Source organism: Arachis ipaensis, chromosome B1, assembly GCF_059453495.1.
Source record: "Arachis ipaensis isolate K30076 ecotype BB chromosome B1, ASM5945349v1, whole genome shotgun sequence".
Classification (NCBI taxonomy): Eukaryota; Viridiplantae; Streptophyta; class Magnoliopsida; order Fabales; family Fabaceae; genus Arachis; species Arachis ipaensis.
Window position 1 is genome coordinate 140,509,030 of NC_142436.1, and position 20,363 is coordinate 140,529,392.

The window sequence follows — 20,363 nt, forward strand, 5'->3', positions numbered from 1 at the left end:
GGAGTTAAACACCAGAAACAGGTTGCAAATCAGAGTTAAATGCCAGAAACAGGCTACAACCTGGCGTTTAACTCCAAAAAGAGTCTCTACACATGAAAGCTCAATGCTCAGCCCAAGCACACACCAAGTGGGTCCGGAAGTGGATTTCTGCATCATTTACTTATCTTATGTAACCCTAGCTATTAGTTTAGTATAAAAACTACTTTTAGTGATTTATTTCACGTCTTTTGACCGATCTTTGATTAGTTTTATGCTATCTTAGACTTTCATGGGGGCTGGCCATTCGGCCATGCCTGGACCATTATCACTTATGTATTTTCAACGGTGGAGTTTCTACACACCATAGATTAAGGTGTGGAGCTCTGCTGTTCCTCGAGTATTAATGCAAAGTACTATTGTTTTTCTATTCAATTCAAGCTTATTCCTATTCTAAGATATTCGCTTGGACTTCAACATGATGAATCTGATGATCCGTGACACTCATCACTATTCTCAACCTATGAACGCGTGCCTGACAACCACTTCCGTTCTACCTTAGACTGAGCGTTTATCTCTTTGCCTCCATTCTGAAAGATCGGAGTCTTCGTGGTATAAGCTAGAATTATTGGCGGCCATTCTTGAGATCCGAAAAGTCTAGACCTTGTCTGTGGTATTCCGAGTAGGATCCGGAATGGGATGACTGTGACGAACTTCAAACTCGCAAGTGTTGGGCGTAGTGACAGACGCAAAAGGATCACTGGATCCTATTCAAACATGATCGAGAACCGACAGATGATTAGCCGTGCGGTGACAGCGCATTTGGACCATTTTCACTGAGAGGACAGGAAGTAGCCATTGACAACGGTGATGCCCAACATACAGCTTGCCATGGAAAGGAGTATGAATGATTGAATGAAGGCAGTAGGAAAGCAGAGAGTCAGAAGGAACAAAGCACCTCCATCCGCTTATCTGAAATTCTCATCAATGAATTACATAAGTATCTCTATCCTATTTTATATTTTATTTATATTTAAATTATCAAAATTTCATAACCATTTGAATCTGCCTGACTGAGATTTACAAGATGACCATAGCTTGCTTCAAGCCGACAATCTCCGTGAGATCGACCCTTACTCACGTAAGGTTTATTACTTGGACGACCCAGTGCACTTGCTGGTTAGTTGTGCGAAGTTGTGAAGAAGAATTGAGATTATGATCGTGCGTACCAAGTTTTTGGCGCCGTTGAGATCGCAATTTCGTGCACCAATTACAGACAGAAAATCCGTCTGTAAATCCGTCGGTAAGGTAAAATAATTTTTTTTAGATTTTTCTATTAAACCTGTTTTCATGCAAAATAAATATAAATTTAATAAATACAATTTTTTTTATCTATTTTGTATTCGAATATTTATAATATTTCAAAAAATAAACAAGTTCATCGTATTATCAAACTAAAAGAAAAGTACTATAAACAAACAAGTTAATATAATTAAAAATATAAACAAAATGTATTGATACATCAACTATAATAATAAATAACAACTATACATCAACAAAGTGTATTGATACATCAACTATAATTCAAAACCTAAACTCAATGTATTGTTCAACCATACTAAATTTATCATGTATTCAAAACATAAACTTTAATGTATTCTTCTGATAGAAGAGCGCCATTGTGAATCGACTCCTGAGCTGCCTTTGCAGCAGCTAACATTCTTGAAAATAATAGCCGTGTCTCCCTTGAGTAATGATCCTTTTCTTTCTCTTGGACTTTCTATGTTGCTATTGAATTCCTCAACAGTCCAATCCTCACTTTCAAAATCACCCTTCAGGACACACAGCTGGACCTTCAAGGAGGGACCATCTCTTGTAACTAGTTTTAGAGAAAAAGGAACAATCAATAACACTTTCTTTTCTTTCAAAAGCTCAAGTTTAAGTTTCTCAATATGAAAATACACAAACAAACAACTCACTTCAGCTAGAAACAGATAATAGATTAAATACTCACCACTTTTCGAATTGCAGGTTCCAAGATCAACACCATGTCATTGGTGGAACCACTATTGGAAAAAGGGCAAAGACGTTAAGAGGTGTAAAGTGCATAAAAGAAAGGTGAATCAAGAGAAGAGAGGTACCGGGTGTTTGGTAGTGCTGCTTTTTGTTTACAAAGAGGGAGCTGAAGGTCTCTTTCATCATTACCCTCATCATAAACTATACAAGATGGGACACTAGGAGAGACAAATAAAAGTTAGCACATCAGCAGAAAAGCTCACTCATACAGGAAGCCCAATAATGCAATCACACAGCAATATATTATCAAAATGAGCCAAATGTTAATGTTGACTTGAGATGAGAGTATGTCAAGAAGCAACAGCCAACTTAAAAAGAATATTAAGTAGAATTAAGAAAGATATGCAGCAGACACTGAAGGCAAGTAGATTGCCTGAGACCAACAGATAGCTATGTCATAACCTGCTGGAATTCCAGTAACACAAATCGTCAATCCGGAGAAAGGAAGGACCTTGTATGACTCCTGAGGAACAACACGATGCTCCTCTGAGCATTGCTTTAACTATTGGTTTCTTCACTATATTCAAATCCCACTGCAAGACACATAAAGGATATTTGTAAGACGTATATCATGAATATCCAAACCTCCACAAAGAGTGGATGAGGGATAATGGGTTTTTCAAATTTTATAAAAGAAGAATGGACATCCTGAATAATTATAATTGTCAAACAAGTTTTTGAAATGGCTATATTTCCACAATCAAGTAGACCCCTAGATTCGGTGTTTGAGATTTGAGAGGGAGTCAGATAGACCAATATTAAACATATGATCATAAAAATCTAGCTAGCTAATTAACCAATATTAGTAGATGTCATAATAATGTTGTCATGGAATTTAATTATACTAGAATAAGATTAATAATGAGATGACCTTGTAACTTGTATCATAGTTGCTACTTCCTTTGTTGTATTTATAAATTATAAGTAGGCTTAAATGTCAATGTTCCCTCACAGAAGCCATTGAATATTTGTCCACGCCCAGCTTCTTGTAAAAGCTGATCTTTTCCATGCAGCCTCTGAAATGAAAAATAATTAAAAGGGACTAATTATTTTATTTTATTTTGATTCATGGTAGCAATTTTGTTGTGTACTATATGGTGCATCTATATATGCATTATTTAGTTCTGCAAGAAAATGTATTAATTACAAATCCTATATTTTTAAGAATATAGTCTATATTTTAATGAGTTATGTTGACCACCAACTCCTTGTTGCTCTGCTCTTGCTCCGTCAGAGCTATGATGTAATCATAAGTGCTGATTCCCTAAGTAACTCAGCAATAACCATAACATTTGGCACAAAAAATGTACACTTAATGAGAATTACCAGAAAGATGAACTTGTAGAGGATTCAGAAAAGGGTACACAAATATCAGAATATTTTTCAATTAGCTTCCATCATTTTCTTTTTGCTTTCTTTTTTCCTCTTAATGCCTAATGTTTTACAAATGAAATAACACATTGAACCAGATTAATGATGTAGCAAGCAACTGCCAAGTTACCTTTTCAACAAGGAGGATGTGAAAGAAGAAAAGCTGTGCAACAGGCAAGGTAGCAATCATAGTCAGAATGGTACAAACAGACTGAAAACAAAAGAAATGAAATATATTTCGATTTCCGAACACGTAATAAAGTAATATGTTATAGCAGTATAATAGCCATGTACTAAGATAAGAGAAAGACAAGGCAGAATGCTTACCACCACAATGACAAAGGGATTAGAAACTACTTCCCAACTTGGAGGAGATGTCAGCAGAAAACTGCTTTCTCTCAACAAAACCATAGATAAGCACAAATATCCCAGTCAACCATTGATAAGAAATTAAAATTGTATCAAAATTATCATGAAAAAGAGATAGGGATAGAAATTAAATGATAAGATAAAACTCTTGTATTATTATTTGAACCATTCTCGAATGTGATTCCGTTAGCTTGTGTTAAAGTTGTAATTAACTAGTCCAAGGGGTTTCTACCTTTTTCATTGCATGACACTATTCATCTTTTGCTTTTGCTTTTTTTTTTTTTAATCTTATCTAAAAGTCTAAAACATTATTTTCTTCAATCAATAATGTGTAATAATCACTAACCACATTAATAACCAACCACCCCAAAATTCAAAATCCCTGAAAAAGTATTTTGGCCTGTAGATCAGAGTAAAGGCTAGAGCATATTATATATAGCAAATAACTATCGTGTGTTACTTTCAAAAACTCCTTTTATACGAAATGGGGAATTATTTATTTTCATAGATTAGGTTGTTAGCCCTTGAAGAAAGGATCGGATAATGTTTACAATACAAGAAGAATCATAGAGATCAGAGGGAAGGTCCCTAAAAAGTTTATGAACTATAAATATAAGAGTATTACATTGGAACAACTGAATTGTTAAAGAAAAGAAAAGAGACATTGGAAAGCTTATTACCTGATCGAAGTCCTTGTTTATAGTTTTTAGCATATGATCTGAGGGGTTTTGAAGAGCAGGACAAGGAAACCATTGGAAGCGAAAAACTACATACAAGATGATGTTCTTATGATAGTATTATAGAAATGATGGGCATTGAAAATATGAACTAGTTAGTTAGTTGGTTCTTAATTGTATATTAACCTGAATTGCAGCAGAAGCAGGTCCAAAGTAAACTGTTTTGCCAGCAGAGAGCAAACAGAGATTATCAAAGAATTGAAAAACTTCAGCACTAGGCTGATGGATTGATGCAATAACTGTCCTTTGAATGACATCTTTATGATCAAGGGATTTAATTCTTTTCATGACATAGTAAGAGGCAGCACTGTCAAGTCCCCTTGTTGGTTCATCAAGAAATAAGAGTGTTGAGGAGTCTTTTAAATACAAAGCAATTGTGATATCAAAAATGCTTTGCAAATCAGAATTTAACACATGCAAGCAATGAAAACAAATCTAATAAGCATCGACATTAATGAAAGACAAGAACTGATGGGAAGAGGAATTAGAAAGAACGTAGCGGTAAAACCTACCTTTAACTTTGTAAGAAAGCTCTTCGGAAATGAGGGCGCCAAGTAGTGGAAACAGAGTATATCTTCTTCTTAGCCTCTTCCTCACTACATAGTTAGCAGAAAACTCAAAAATCAAAACAGGAGGAAAGAAAAAAGAAGCAAATTAGGCATTGAGATTGAGAAAGAAGGACCTTCCAAGAACTTGAGCTAGTTGTTTCATATGCTATTTATATAAGCTTTCTCTTGATCCGATCTTGAATAATTCCATTAACCATATGAAATGAATAGTTTGATGAGGAAATAATTTTGCTACACTTGACCACCATTTCCCCACACACCAGGCCTGAAAAATAGCACATTACTGCATATGAAAATCATGTAAATATTTTAAAGCTCATACCTTCCAAGAAGAACCTCTGAATTTACAGCACCTAGAGCAAGCTGAAACAAAGAACACAGTTTATTAACATCAACTGATATTTGCCAAAGTAATCAGATTTATGAGATGGTTTACGATATTGATAGGGCACAAAATTATTGCTGTTAATCTCATTCTAATCAGTCACAGAGTAATTTCAATCTATGTACTTAGCAGATTGCATTTCATGAACTGGTATTTATAGTTCCTTCAAATGTAAAATTCAAACAACAAATCTTCCAATTCCTTTTTCCAATTTAAGACTATGGTAATCTCTCCATCTTACCTCAGAAGCAGAACGGCAGAAGGCACAATACATTATCTTCAACGCAAAACTTTTAGCCATAACAATTAATGGAGCTACTTTCAAAACCAAATTCGAACCTTGAAGAAGATTCAAGAACAAAAATCTAAACCATAAAACAAAAGTGGAATAGATCGAGTTTTAGATGCAACAATAACGTATGAACATTTGAATTCAACAAAAAAATATAGCTTAATAGCAATTCCAGAATCTAAAATAGATAAAGAGGTACATGTAGGTTTCAAATCTGGTGACACGATGACTCGACGAGGCTGTGAACGGCGAGGATGGATGGCGCGAGACAGAGAGAGACATAAGCTGAGAGGCGGCAGAGGGAGCTCGTGCAAGCGAGCAGTGACAGAAGGAGCTCGTGCGACGCGTGTGGCGACAAAGCAGAAACGACGGAGAAGTCACACTTGCCCTATTTTCAACTCGAATCAAAGAGAGAGGAGAAGAGCAAGCTTAAAGGAAGGATAGGAGAAGATGAACGGTGATTTGTGTTGAATAAAGTTTCATCATGGTGTGTTCCATCAGGGTTTAACTTATTTTAAATTTGCGAGGGATTTATTAGATGTTACAGAGGGATTTTGTTATCGGTGATAGTTTCAAATTTCAATTTCAATTTTATCGACAAAGTTACCGAGAAATGTTAAAATTTGTCGGTGAAAAAAATTTTTATTTTTTATAGATGAAAAATTTGTCGAAAATCTGTTGGTATTTTCGATAGTAAAATTCTGTCAGAAAAATTTGTCTGTAATCTGTTGTTTTCTAGTAGTGACCTGCATTGTGGACATGATTACTGGAGGCAATAGTCGTTGAAGTCGGCAAAACATTTTAAGAACCTTCTTCAAGAACTTGCCTCCAGTATCAGAACACGTACATTCAGGACAAAACATTTTATAAACCTTCTTCAAGAATTTGTCTCCAATATCAGAACACCCACACCAACCATGACCAATATACTACTTTTTTTTTTTTATTCTCTACATCATTGCTTTCCATCATTGCAACTCTCTCTTTCTTTTATCATATGCATATGCATGTCTTATGTATGTATATTTATATGTATAAATGAGTTGGTTTTAGATTCATGGTATCAAGAACTTTGTTTCTAATAATGTGAGTTTAATTTTGTCAATCTTTCACATTCATCATCTTTTTTGTGTCATTATGCTCATGAACATATTTACTTATATGATGTAGGGAGGGATTTACCTAGTAGGCAGTAGCTATATATATGAATCAACTTTAATTTGTTGCATGCATTATTTATTTGTTATGGAGTTAGGTTGTATACTAGCTAGCTAGCAATGAGACCCATTATATTTTACATTCATTATATTACATATTTGGCCAAACAAAATATGTATAAATCCATCATATGCTTAGGTCTAGCTAGATTTGTGTTACATATGCACATCTTCTTTCAAATATATTAATCTAATGATCATATTATCAAATACAAACATCTATTCACACACTAAAATTAGTCATATCATATATTTATGTATTATATATGTAATTTAATTCATTTTTAACACAAATTTTATATTTTGATGATTGATTTTTGTAACTAATTTTAATATATATTATTAATGATAACACTGAATTAATTAGTACTGACAGCTAGTTAGTTAGTATACTAGTCAATGTAACTACTATGACACCAGAATCTGTTATTGCTGTTAAAAGAGAGCTATCTCTTTTAGCTTTCTATAGGATATGTATATATAATATAGAGCAGTGTGCTGTATTAAAAAATGAATTGAAAATTGACTTTGTATTCATTCAATAAAATTCACTCTATTAGCATTCATTCTTTGAATCCTGCTTTACTGTTACTCTTTCTGTTTCATATTTTTTTGCTGTCCAAAAACTAGTGCTTCAACAATCTTTTTATGGTATCAAGAGCCTTGTTTTTGTACATGATTCATAGCTTCAAATGCTACTAATTTACATTCCTCGATATCTTCATCTTCCTCCTCATCATCCAATTCAACATTCAATCCACAATCATTTGACTATTCCATAAATGACAAACTCAGTAAACACAATCATAAGATTTGGCAACAACAAACTTCAGTTGAGATTAAAATCTATTAAATATAAAATTAAGCAATTAAAATCACAGTTGAAGATTACAAAAAAGCATGGTTGAGAATTGAGATGCACGAGATGAGACACAAAAATAAAAAAATTGTAATAAATATCGTCGCTATCGGGTATCGATACCCAGTCAATCGAGTAACAAGCGAAAGTACTCACCACTATACTACAACGACTTCTTGTTCCAAGCCCTTATTACAATTAATTTAACCGATTAACTCTTTACGATTGTTCGTGAGATCAAAACCCGGAGTGAGTAGTGTCTCCAACTCACCATTGTTGAAGGTGAGAGTAACATGGAAGCAGCCTTCTGTTCAACATTTTAGAGATCTTCTCGTGCTGGTGTGCTTCTATTTTCAATCTCTGATTTCTCAATTGATTGTTTTTATCAACGGCATCTTGCATGCATTTAGAAATGTATAAGTAAACAAGAATATCTCTGTTTTTGTGATTGTTTTAGTGTAATTATTGGGTAGCAAAAAATGATTCCGATGGCGAACTCCCACTGTTTTTAGCAACAATGGTTCTGTGGCAATGATAAAGCAAAAGTGAAGAAGAAAGCTTGAAACCCATTAGGACCCGGAATTTTAAAAGAATTCATGTGAAAAATAGCTGTTTTGACTTCCTACATAGTAATTGGAGCAGTAAGATCATTGTAAGCTTCCTCATTCAAAGAAAGAAGAGACACATCACCAAGGCAACCCAAATCAACATCATCCAAATAACAGAATAAGTTTTTGTGGAAAGACTCTGCTTCCTGACTCAAAACCTCCGGATCAGTTTTCCACACTTCATCCTTAAAAAAAAGGCCATAAATCTTATTATGCTTCATTCGCACAAGAGTTTGAACATAAAAAAAATCTTGTATTCCTATCCCCAAATCTTACCCACTGCTATCTGGACTTTTGGAACCATAGGAGCTCTTCTTGCACTAGAGTATTATTATAATCAACAAGCGATTGTTGCTCTTTCTGACACAAATAAATGCTATTCACCACTTTCAAATGCTTCTGCAAATAATTAATCTAGTGCTCTAATTCACATTTCTTAAAAAAAATATTACCAAACACCTTCGAGTTAAACTCTAAGAAATTTTTCTGCATTTTTAAAAACTTACCATGAATTTCTCTATTACCAAACCACCATGACAGGTTCACAATATCCTTATATCCAAGATAAATAGCCCAAATAACAACAAATCGAAAAGATCGATTCTCTTTAGACCGAGGACGCCCACCTATTTAAATATTTATATTCGTCTTGAATATTTATGCATTGTCCCAACTTTTGTTATCTATGAATATTTTAATTTTTTTTTCCATATCTATCGTGACCCATGAGTATGTACGGTCCCGTATTCAATTACGATTCGTTTCGGAACTTAATTAATTTATAATTTTTCTCTTAACATAAATTTATGGTGAATTCTACCATGTAGAGCATGGATTTTTTCTACATGTGTAGAATGATGCTGGCATTACTAAAACTTGACAAGTGTCTCTAGCAAGAGATCATTTCTGTCAAAAACAGTAAAACTAACAACTTGTGCAGACACTGTCCAACTTTCATCACGTCAGTGAATTGAGATTAACAATAGACAATTATCATAATGACACTGAGTGAGATTAAAGTTAATGATGGATTGTTATTGGGTGTTGGACTTAGTCACTGATGGACCTTGGATGTTTTTGCAATTAGGCTTGAAGACAATAGAATGAGAGTTTTTGGAATTTTATTGTGTGGGCTTAGGGTTATGGCCTCTAATATATAATTTGAACAATTTATCAACGAAATAAAATAAAAAAAACAAAACCAACAACCCAAAATCAAATCAGATTTGTAACCACTCAACATAAACATATACACTTGAACGGTCTATTTTTATTCCACTCTCATAGTGCTTCACCTTACTTCATCCTCTCAAAATTCATCTCCTCTTTATTGAATATTTTATTATTCCCAATTTTCCATATACACCAAATAACAGCGAAAAAAAAAATCATAATAAAATAAAAAAATCATCCATACTTCTTTCATGATTTTTCTCGGGATGCCTTACATTCGTATATATACAAAGATAAATACGTATATGAATAAAATATCAACATGTATATATCTTAATAACAAGTAAATATTTTTTTCGACAAATTATCAACGTGCATATAATGGTAGAGTAATAAAATAAATAACCCAGCCATATACATGTATATATATATATATATATATATACTTTTAAATATAATAAAATATTAAATATTCATATATACATATCAATCAATCAACTTTAATTCTGTAGCACGCTTAATATACACCAACAAAAAAAAATAAAAAATCAGATTATGCCATCAAAACATGTCATACCTACTCTTTTTATTTTTATTATACTTTTTTCCCTGTTATTTGGTGTATATGGAAAATTAGGAATAATAAAATATTCAATAAAAAGGAGATGAACTTTGACAGGACGAAGCAAAGTTATGCGCTAGGGGAGAGGAATAAAAATAGAACAGTTCAACAACATTGAACAAAGTAGGTTTATATGTTTATGTTGAGTGGTTACAGATGTGATTTAATTTTGTGTCATTGGGTTGGTTTTGTTTTTTTTTTTTTTATTCGTTAGTAAATTGTCCAAATTATAATATTAGAGGCCATAAATCTTATTACAATTTTAATTTTTTTTTTGGCAAAATTACAACTTTAATTTTGCTTTCAAAAATTTCAAAACTGAATACTAAGCCCGCATAATAAAATTTCAAAAACTCTCCTTCTATTGTCTTCAAAGCCTTCTTGCAAAAACATCCAAGGCCCATCAATGACTAAGCCCAACACCCAATAACAATCCATCATTAACTTTAATTTCACTCATTATCCTTATGATAATTGTCTATTGTTAATCTTAATGAAAGTTGGACAGCGCCTGTACAAATTGTCATTTTTACTGTTTTTGACAGAAATGGTCTCTTAAGAGAGACACTTGTCAATTTTTAGTAATGCCACCATCATTCTACACATGTAGAAAAAATCCATGCTCTACATGGTAGAATTCACCTAAATTTATAATATGAAGATAAACAAATTAAATTGAACTCATCAATAAAATTTCAAACATAATTAAGTACCTCAAAAACATAATTAAATAGAAAAATAATTCTAAATTATTCACAATAATACATAACATATAAATAGGGAGGAGCAAATACTCACTTATCAATAAATGGTTTGCTAAGGTCCCTATCAAGATTCCCACGGCCTCTGAATGATTCTGAGCCCAGGCATGGATTAATGGATTAATGCATTGGACGTAGTATCAACTATTCATATTCATAATCAGTAGTATATATTGGCACATAGGACATATCTAGAATGTTTCTTTCTTTTTGGAGATTAGAAAATTGCAAACAAAACTTTGAACTTATGAAAACAATCAAATGCTCCAAAAAAAACACAGTTTAGTGTCTGCTGGTAGTTTTAGCATCAACTGCTATAACTCTTGCCTTCTGAGAACTAAAGTGGTGATCACCAGCTTGTAAAAAAGCCAGTCGAAACCTTCAATGAAGGACACAGATGATTGTTTTATGAGAATGAGACTAATGGCAGGACACAAACTCATGATGACAAAAATGAATGTTATATAGATTAAGAGCTAGATCATTTTCCAATAAAAAGAACCAAGAAATGCAGAGTACAAAACCATAGTCTTCTTTCTCTCTATCAAATCAAGTACCTTTACAAAGTTTTTAGTCCATACTTAAGACCCTTGGAACTTTAATATACGGCTCCTCATAGCTTGGAACAGCACCAATCATCGCATCCCTGTGAAGCACAGACCGAAAACCAACACATTTGAATCAATAGTTTTTCAACTATGTCCAATTGAAACATAATGATTAATGGATAACTTCATTTTCACCTGTGATCAAATGTTTCCGGGACATTGTCGCGCAAATTGTTTTCGGTCTCTGCAGATATCATTAGAAAAAACAAGTTTAAGAACTACCAATTATGAAGGCAAGCCAATGATCAATCCTATTTCCATTCCTAGTTTGCTCTCGTGTAAAAAGAACACATATCATGGAATGAAAAATTTATTGAGAACAGGAAAACACTCTTAAATGATTGAAAAGAAAAGGATGTATTATATGAACAGCATCAATCACTCCACCATGTAAAACTAGTTGAAAAATTTGGCTAAATGACATCAATAGCATCAAACTTGCAGTTCCAACAAATGAATGTAAAGTAGTAACTGCACACATGATAAATAATAGGACGCAATAGCATTATTCGACATATGTAGCCGACCTTATCTAGTTAGTGGGATAAAGTTTTGCTGCTATTGTCGTTTAATATTAAGCAGTAACAATTTATGATGGAATTGGAACCGGACAACTATAAGATATCCTTTTCATCATAAACTGTAAACATGCTTTTTACATTCTAAATTAAGTCGTATTTACTCTCCATGTCTTGAATTATTAAAAGGCAATAAATTTTATTTCATTTAGTAATTATTAGGATGCTTAAGAGAATCAATTAGGATAAACCATTTCTTAAGCTGCATTATGTTTTGCAATCTGGGTGGAAAAATGATCTTTAAATGCCAAATTCTTGTACTCGGTGGCAACACCTACTTTATCACTAGCGGATTTTAATCCGGCATCCATTTAACACTGAAAACTTCTATTTTTCACCATTGGATTAGATTTGGTGTTCAAAAACACCATATTTTTTGGTGTGCAAATATTGCAACTCATCAAAGTGAATGCTATCAAAGATAAGCATGTGAACACTAGTAGCTGAAAAGTAATGATGAAGGATATTGAGAACCTGCTCTAATGGAGGGCTCAACGCTTTGGAGATCAACATCATGAAGTTGCCCAAACCTGCAACACAAACCAGTTGCTCAATTCCTCCTTGGGTTTTAGCTATACCATAACTGAATGTTTTGTTCCGCACTTTGATGTTTTCAAAGAATTTAACACATAAGAAACATAGTTTAAAGAAAAGTAGCAAATTCTTTGGCTAAACCAATGAATTGTTGAACAACCAAATTTACAAACCCTCATAATTTGAATTCAAATGAGTTATATATACCAAAGATTAAGATTATCAATCAAACTAAATTCAAATTCCAACATACTAAAACCTAAATTCTAACCGATGTTATCATTGCTTTATCAACAATAGTAAGATTCCGGGAACATACTTACCAGTCAATCACCTGTTGAATCTTTGGAGCAAATTCTTCAATCTGCAAATAACAAACTAATAAAAAAAAATGCCAAACCCCAAAATAGTGAAACATAAAACACGTGATACCACAAAGAAAGAAAACAAACCTCATCTGGGGTGAGAGAAATTTGAGCTGTTTTTGCCAAACGAGACACATCTGGTGGTTGGAGAGAGGGACATGTGCTCTTAGATGAGAAGCTCCTGAACTTCAACAACTTCTCCTTCTTGTTATGAATGCTAAAGCTTAACCTCGGAGACCTCAAAAAGCTACCACAAAACACAGCATATGAATATGAAGCTCCCTTCACCATAGCACCAACGCCACCCATCTTCCTCCAAAATTCTCTAACCCCCTTGCTCTATCCTCAAAAGCTTCGAAACAACATCGGTTATCAAACTTTTCCAAAATTTTCATTTTAGTCCCTCGGGTAAAAGCCAAAATTACCCCTTTGGTCCTTATATAAATAGAAAATCTTTTTTATTTTCAAAAGGGCAACTTTTTTTATTTTTCTCAATTGTTGTTTGGTTTCCATTTGAAAAAACCGAAAAAGCTCTAATTTTTCTTGAGCTCCATCAAAAAGGGGATTGCAGGAAAGAGCATCATCGTTGCCATGTCGCGGCATAGATCCAGAAGATTAGAACTACCTCCGGCTCAAGAGGTACGATACCCATCAATCTTCTCTTTTCATTTTTGGGTCCAAACTGAACAAAAGTGAAAATCTCATCATAGTAATTTAGCCCTTTTCATGGTTTCATCTTGTGTAGTCTAAGTGAAACGAAAAGTTTTGTTTTTTATAATTCTAATGCTTATTGATTTTATATTGGTTTTGTTTCTTTAACAACAAAAATGGAAACTTTTGTTGTAACGCTTTTTCTGCTGCAGTACCCGATGTTGCATTTGGCTGAAAAATCATGTTTTTGGATGATTTTGATTTGCTTGAATCACAAACACATTGTTTTGATTTATTATTACTATTATTATATTAATTTTTATTTCTAGCGGGTATGGTTTTGTTGCTACTATATAAAAGGGAAACAGATTCTGCATAGCATGAGTTACGTTTTACTCATTTACTTCACTTTTGAATCGTTCTCTGGTTTTCTTAAGCCCTTTTATCTTCTTAGTTACTGTTGAATCCTGTGTTTGGTATTCCCCATTTCCTTCCCATTATCCTTGTTTGCACCATGGAGCAGTAGCAGTATTCTACAGTAGTGACAATTGCACACTCTTGACGTATTTTCATGCAAAACAATTGGATAAATAATACTGTGGTCCCATTGTGACTTCTTATTTGCATCTTTGGTTGTTCATATTACCTCACACAGTTTCTGCAAATGTCTCTGTTTTTTTAAGGGCTAGGTCTTCTTATAAGCATTGTGTTGCCTATGCTCTTCTTTTATTGTCATTTTTCTTTAAGGATTTTCCTATTTCTTATGCTGAAATGCAGAATATTGAAAAATTGGAGAAAGTTATAAATGAGGGCAACTGTTATGGAGCTTAACAAATGTACAAATCGATTAGTGCCAGGTTCATACAGTTTCTAACTTTTACTTATTAGTTATTACCACTAATTGTATTCGACTCTCTTTTAAACCACGAGTAATTAGTTTTGCAGTTGTTATTCTCTTTCGTTTTCAAGTGTATACTTTATAACAGTAGCTCATAAAGCAATCAGATAGCCAGTTCCTCATTGGTGTAGTTGATAGCCTAGAATAGCTAATCCTTTTCAGCTTAATGGAAGGAAGATTTTAACATCAGTAGGAGGCAATTCAGCAGAGATAGAACCATAAATTACTCTCCTTTCAAGAACTGGATAATGTAGTTTCATGTGGTGAACGCTTTTGCTATTTTTGGTGAATCATGAATTTGCTATTAGAGTTTGGAATATATTCTTATATGCCACTTTAGACTTTAGGGAGGAGAAAAGAAGGTAATTTTTGGTGCCGATAGGTAGGTTTAGTTGCTGGATTTTTCATGGATCTATAGTTTTTTCCCTGTTATGTCCCTTGTGTAACATAGTCTTTAATCTTTTAACTCTCTACGGTGCTTTGCTAGTCTTTTACTTGATGTTCTTCTTTCTTCTTTTTCTTTTTTGTATTGTTATTTTAGGATAGAACTTCCCTATGCTTATGTATTTTTGTTCTCCAATAAAACCTGTTGTTCTTCTAATATGTGGAGTGTACTTTTCTTATATCGTCCAAATAGATATGTGCTTGTTTAAGTCACAAGTGAATAATTTTGAGAAGTTTCATTACTTTGGTCTCCAACTCTCCACTAACTAATACATGTGCATCAATTTTAAGTTGTTAACATTGATGAAGAAAAAATGTTTTGCTGCAGATTTGTATCTGCTGAGAGGTATTCTGAAGCATTAGATATCCTACATTCAGGAGCTTGCCTTCAATTGACTCATGGGCAGGTTGTACATCTTCTATGTCAATGCCTTTCTAGATATACTTTTATGACCTTTATTTAGGAATATAGGATAACTATTATCTAGTTTCCTTGCAAGTGTATCAGACAAGTAGATGTTGATTGTGCATGACTGTTTCCTTTGTTGTGATGTTTGTGAGAGATTCTATGAGCTCATTTTTTTGTTTTTTCATTTTTGGTGTGGGAAAGGGAAAATGGTTGATGGAGGATCATCAGTCCTTTTATTTAGATTGATTGCTCTATTTAATTTTCACATATTTTAAAATCAGGAATCAAATTTTAATTTTTATGATGAATTGTTCTTCAATAATTTTTACATTTGACAAACGACAAAGCCTAATGCTCCATTTCTCTATATTTAAGGTTACATGCGGAGCAGAGCTTGCTTCAATGTATGTGGAGACCTTAGTGAAAGGGAAAATTCCTTATGATGAAAAAACACTTGGTGCGCTCTAATCTTGTCTTTTATCAGTGTTTTATTACTCTTTTGTGTCTATGTATGTCGAAATTTAAATCTCTCTCTCTCTCTCTCTAGTATTTAACCATGAAATCTGCTACTTATTACTGATGAATCTCAATGATAGATCTTGTCAAGAAAATCTATCAGGCATTTCCTCGGGTTCCACTGCCACAACACTTGTGGGATGTTGATGACGTGCAGCAGCTTTCTGAAGACATCGGAACGGCAAAGGCACGTGTTGAAGGCTGTTCCTCATTCTTAAAAGCTGCTATCAGGTGAGACTTCACAAAATAGAAATATCCAGCATATGTGCTGTTTAAGATTATCCCATATATAAAAATCACATGTTCCTTCTGAGTAATATTTTTGGCTTGCTTGGTATTGTATTCACTATTCAGATGGTCAGCCGAATATGGAGCAGATAGTAATGGATCTCCTGAACTGCACATTATGCTAGCCGAATACATATATTCGGAAAGTCCTGAGGCGGTATGTTTCAAAATGGTGCTTCAAGTGCTTGTTCATTGTCACTCCTCTTAAATCTAATGACCATACCTGTGTCTCTAGAGTTTGTTTCAAGCCCCTTTTGCTTTGCCAACATCTGTTTGAATTTTGTCTTGTGCATGATTTTTGGTGGGGGGAAACCCATGTCAGTGGAGATATGTAAAAGTTCTTTTAGTTTGAATATTTAAAAAATTAACGTGACACAAATAAACATTGATGATTTGGGATGATTTGGTTTACTGTCCGTCATAGAAATTTGGCAGATGTTATAATTAAAAAAGAAATTAGGTATAAGATGAGAGGAAGAAATATAAACTTCACCAATGTACTCTCAGTTTGTTTGAAGAAAGTATTTTTGGAACACAGTTTAGATAATAATAATGTAAATGCTCATTGCAGAGCAGATAAAGCGGTGGCTAATGTCTGAAAAGTAAGAAATGGTGGCTCGTTTTTAATTGGATTTTGAAATAAAATATAATTGACGGTTTTGGGGTTTAGATAGAATTCCTTTTTTCTGGAAGAGGGAAGCAGCTCCATTTTTATTCTTCTTTGGAGCCGATAGATCTATGAATTTCCATTCCGCCCTGGAAAGCTTCACTTACACTTGAATGAATATCAATAAACTTTTTAAATGCAGGATATAGGTAAAGTAACATATCATTTTACGAGAGGAAATGATCCAAAGAAGTTTGCTTCTACTCTGGTGAACTTTCTGGGCAAGGTACACACCTCCATGCCTTTTTTATTTTTTCTCCTTGTTGGGAGCTTCACAAATTCTGTTGAGACATGCAAACTTGCAAGCAATTTTGCACTTATCCTTTCTGGAAAAATTAAACATTCTTGGCATAAGCTTAGGAGGAAGGTTAAACTGATATGCTTTCCATAATATTATAGTGCTATCCTGGTGAAGATGATCTGGCGATTGCTCGAGTGGTTTTAAGGTAAAGGCACTAAGAAATTAATTCTCACTTAGGATTCCTTGCCTATGTGATCATTTTTCTCTCTCCCTTATGATACTTATACAACGTTTGCTTTTTGCATTGCAATTCTAGTCCGTAGATATTTTTTTTCCCTTTTCTTTTTATGATTATTTATTTATTTATTTTTTCTGTGGTTTCCTAATGCATGACAGGTATTTTGTCAAGGTAATTTGAGAGATGCCAACCTACTAGTTGAAGAGGTAAAGACACAAATCGAATCCACCGAGATCGAGTTCCCAAAGTCAGAGTTAATGCAGTTCATCACTTATCTTTTGCAAACGTAAGCTGCCTGTGATCCTTCATTGATTCATTGAGCAATTTGTGTTCTATGTTTAGAAATAATGAAGCATAGTTTCTATTGTAGTGTTTCATTGGTCATGCTACATGCGAACTTTTCTGAATTTTCGTAACTTTCTAATTTGGTGTAGGATGGAGAGAGATGCTTTGCCTCTTTTTAATATGTTGAGATAAAATTAATTATAAGTCAAGTATTGACAGGGAACCTGCATTCCATGAGGTCAGCTAACTCACAATACCAAGCCATTTTTAGTTTTATCATCTTTTGTTGTCGGCTAACTTGCATGATCCTCAAACACATTTAATATGTGTTCTATGAGTATGTGCAACCAGTGATCCTTACTTTTTTTTTTTTTTTAAATATAATGTTGATATTGTAAATAAAAGTGAGTGGTTGCGAATGATTTTGGACCACACATCCAATACACTCGAACTCATACTTATTGATCGTTTTTGTCTTGGCACGATGCTAGAATGCTGCAATTGACATGCAAAAATTGTGATTTAGATGCTAGATGACATTGCAGAGAAGTTTTTTGGAGTGCAGAGAAGGAATCCCATGGGGATGTTGGGAGATATATTCAAGGTGAGAGACACTACTCATCATACCTTTTGATAGTTCAAAACAAGCCACATTGGCACATGCAAAAGTACAAATATTTTAGTATAAATATCCTCTCAAATGAATTATAGAGTTCCATCTTAATTTCTTGTTTTGCAGTTGATGGGGTCTGCTGAATGAGTTACTCATTGTTGAAACACTGCCAGATAGGACAGCAACTTCTATTGAAAATTCTGATAATTATAACACCTTTATTTTCATTCTTTTTTAGGATAGAGCAATCCATCTCAGTAAACAAAAGCTGTGTGATCTCTTGATATAGTTTATTTTTGGTGAATTTATTGTGATTTATAAATACTAGATTCACAAATTTGCATAGTACTCATTTCAAGAGTTATTTGCTGTAAAAACTTCTACAGTGGAGATTGATTGCTTTTTATTATTCTTTCATTTCCATGTCACAGCAACAATTTTCTTCTCATAGCAACGTATTATGGCATTCTACTTCAGATTATGTGCTCTGGAAATAAATCAAAGTAGAACATCTCTTTCCAATATTCATCTTGCAATAAAGTAAGGCTTTGATTTGATCACTTTTTCAAAACTACTGTTATCCACATGTTTTGAGAAAGTTTATCTTGATACTAAAACAAAATTGTATCCTTCAATATATTATATTATGAATTTTGTGAATGACCCATTTCTAAATTCTATCATAATCAGGGATTCTTTTTCACCATAGACAAGCTCAGTGTTTATTGATGGCAAATCAGAATATACTCTTATTTAAATAGTCAACAACCTCCTAGGAAAGCATTTGCTCATGTAAAATGGAAACACCAATTAAAGCACAATACTAAAATTTCATAAATTGTACTACAGTATCATGAGTGGTATTATACTCTTATTACATTATACACAGTATACATAATCAGTTGAAATGCTTTGAGGAAGCTATGATATTAATCATCGATCAAAAAGACCACTCCATTATCTTTCTTGAAGCTGTGTGTGGTATGATCAATCACCTGTACATAGAATTAAGTCACATGAAAAATCTACCTTATGCATGAACAAAAAGATAAAATAAAACAATCAAACTTGGCTTCATTTCCCTCTAAATCTGGTGGCTAATCTCAAGCAGAAGTGAAGTCTCAGTTTTAGTGGAAATCCAAAAACTTACATTTGTATTGCTCAATTCCAGATTGTAGAAGTCCATTGCATCTTCTTTAAATATAGGGCCAGCAATATTTGGACATCATCAATGGCAGGAGGCGCGTACGAATGGCCACATCGTGATTGCACAATCTTCTTTCCGGTGTTATCCTTGAGTTCATCTGATTCAACAATGGATGGCTTAGCAACTCCAAGATACCAAGCATGGCCACCAATAGAACCAAGGCATTGTGTCACACTTGCATGATGTGTAATATTCGAAAACTTCAGCGGACGATTTTCGATATGCATGATGTAAAACCTGTTATATACAAAGTCATTTCAAGAAGTTGGAGCTCAAAATCACCCTCAAAGTCATTTCAAGAAGTTAACTAATCTATAGTTGAATAAAACCTCTAATAATACTCATAATCCAAGATTTGCACTTTATATATAGCTAATTAGGCAGACAGAAAAAGATCCAACCAGAATAAACAAGGAGCAAAAGGGTGTATGAAAAGGGAATTAGAATACTTGTGAGCTGATAAAAATTGAAGCTTGATTAGAGAGTAAAAAATTGGTGATGGTAAAGGGAAAGGTCCAACTGAGCATCATGGGGGCCGAACTCGTCGCCGTCCGGCGAAGCCTCAATGACCTGACCGTAGTCTTTGAAGGTCGACGGAGTTGCTTCGATTGGCTTCAGCGTCACCGCCTTCGTCTCCTCCATAGGAACTTCTGGTTTTCATTCGCTTTGTCTCCTTTTTTTTTTTTTTTTTTAAATATTTTAGAGGATAAAATGGAATATTCCTATGTACCACAGTTTTTTTTATAGAATATTAGTGTTTTGGAGAGTATTGTAACTTTATTAATAAATTGAATAAATAAAATAAG

At 33.6% G+C, this 20,363-nt stretch overlaps 1 protein-coding gene, 1 long non-coding RNA gene and 2 pseudogenes across 11 annotated transcripts; 1 reads left to right on the forward strand and 3 right to left on the reverse strand.

Moving 5' to 3' along the window:
• Window positions 1–1,449: 1,449 nt before the first annotated feature.
• LOC107636421 (uncharacterized) lies at window positions 1,450–6,286 on the reverse strand. Of its 6 annotated transcripts, XR_015902515.1 has the most exons (12): window positions 5,975–6,276; window positions 5,725–5,848; window positions 5,421–5,461; window positions 5,212–5,363; window positions 4,656–5,125; window positions 4,473–4,558; window positions 3,751–3,811; window positions 3,554–3,634; window positions 2,924–3,068; window positions 2,118–2,585; window positions 1,991–2,042; window positions 1,450–1,855 (listed from the first exon to the last, which is right to left on the reverse strand). It is a non-coding gene; the product is annotated as an uncharacterized LOC107636421 (long non-coding RNA). The 6 variants fall into 6 exon arrangements; XR_015902520.1 differs by lacking the exon at window positions 5,725–5,848 and having other exon boundaries at window positions 3,554–4,558; window positions 4,656–4,920; window positions 5,042–5,125; XR_015902518.1 differs by lacking the exon at window positions 5,725–5,848 and having other exon boundaries at window positions 3,554–4,558; window positions 4,656–4,920; window positions 5,042–5,125; window positions 5,212–5,461; window positions 5,975–6,286.
• A 4,678-nt stretch (window positions 6,287–10,964) lies between these two features.
• Window positions 10,965–13,505, reverse strand: LOC107636412 (glutamyl-tRNA(Gln) amidotransferase subunit C, chloroplastic/mitochondrial). 3 transcript variants are annotated; one of them, XM_021103936.2, is made up of 6 exons: window positions 13,188–13,505; window positions 13,059–13,099; window positions 12,676–12,731; window positions 11,759–11,807; window positions 11,573–11,661; window positions 10,965–11,110 (listed from the first exon to the last, which is right to left on the reverse strand). In XM_021103936.2, the coding sequence occupies exons 1-5, from the start codon at window positions 13,407–13,409 to the stop codon at window positions 11,586–11,588; spliced, it is 444 nt and encodes a 147-aa protein (XP_020959595.1). In that variant the 5' UTR covers window positions 13,410–13,505; the 3' UTR covers window positions 10,965–11,110; window positions 11,573–11,585. The 3 variants fall into 3 exon arrangements, with proteins under 3 accessions (XP_020959595.1, XP_020959592.1, XP_016195413.1); XM_021103933.2 differs by having other exon boundaries at window positions 10,965–11,394; XM_016339927.3 differs by lacking the exon at window positions 10,965–11,110 and having other exon boundaries at window positions 11,458–11,661.
• Window positions 13,506–13,565: 60 nt separating this feature from the next.
• Window positions 13,566–18,629, forward strand: LOC107636397 (protein GET4-like; annotated as a pseudogene). The gene is made up of 12 exons (XR_015902523.1): window positions 13,566–13,739; window positions 14,529–14,608; window positions 15,422–15,500; window positions 15,878–15,959; window positions 16,099–16,249; window positions 16,373–16,463; window positions 17,116–17,199; window positions 17,373–17,419; window positions 17,610–17,738; window positions 17,887–17,975; window positions 18,264–18,341; window positions 18,477–18,629. The product of XR_015902523.1 is annotated as a protein GET4-like (transcript).
• A 531-nt stretch (window positions 18,630–19,160) lies between these two features.
• Window positions 19,161–20,301, reverse strand: LOC148578618 (uncharacterized; annotated as a pseudogene). The gene is made up of 3 exons (XR_015902521.1): window positions 20,078–20,301; window positions 19,501–19,794; window positions 19,161–19,345 (listed from the first exon to the last, which is right to left on the reverse strand). The product of XR_015902521.1 is annotated as an uncharacterized LOC148578618 (transcript).
• Between the last annotated feature and the right edge of the window lie 62 nt (window positions 20,302–20,363).

Coding starts and splice junctions, on each gene's coding strand:
- LOC107636412 (XM_021103936.2), bottom strand. CDS start 13,409: ATGGGTGGCGTTGGTGCTATGGTGAAGGGAGCTTCATATTCATATGCT. Junction 13,100..13,187: donor TTTCTCTCACCCCAGATGAG/GTTTGTTTTCTT, acceptor TGTTATTTGCAG/ATTGAAGAATTTGCTCCAAA. Junction 11,662..11,758: donor CCGGAAACATTTGATCACAG/GTGAAAATGAAG, acceptor TGTGCTTCACAG/GGATGCGATGATTGGTGCTG.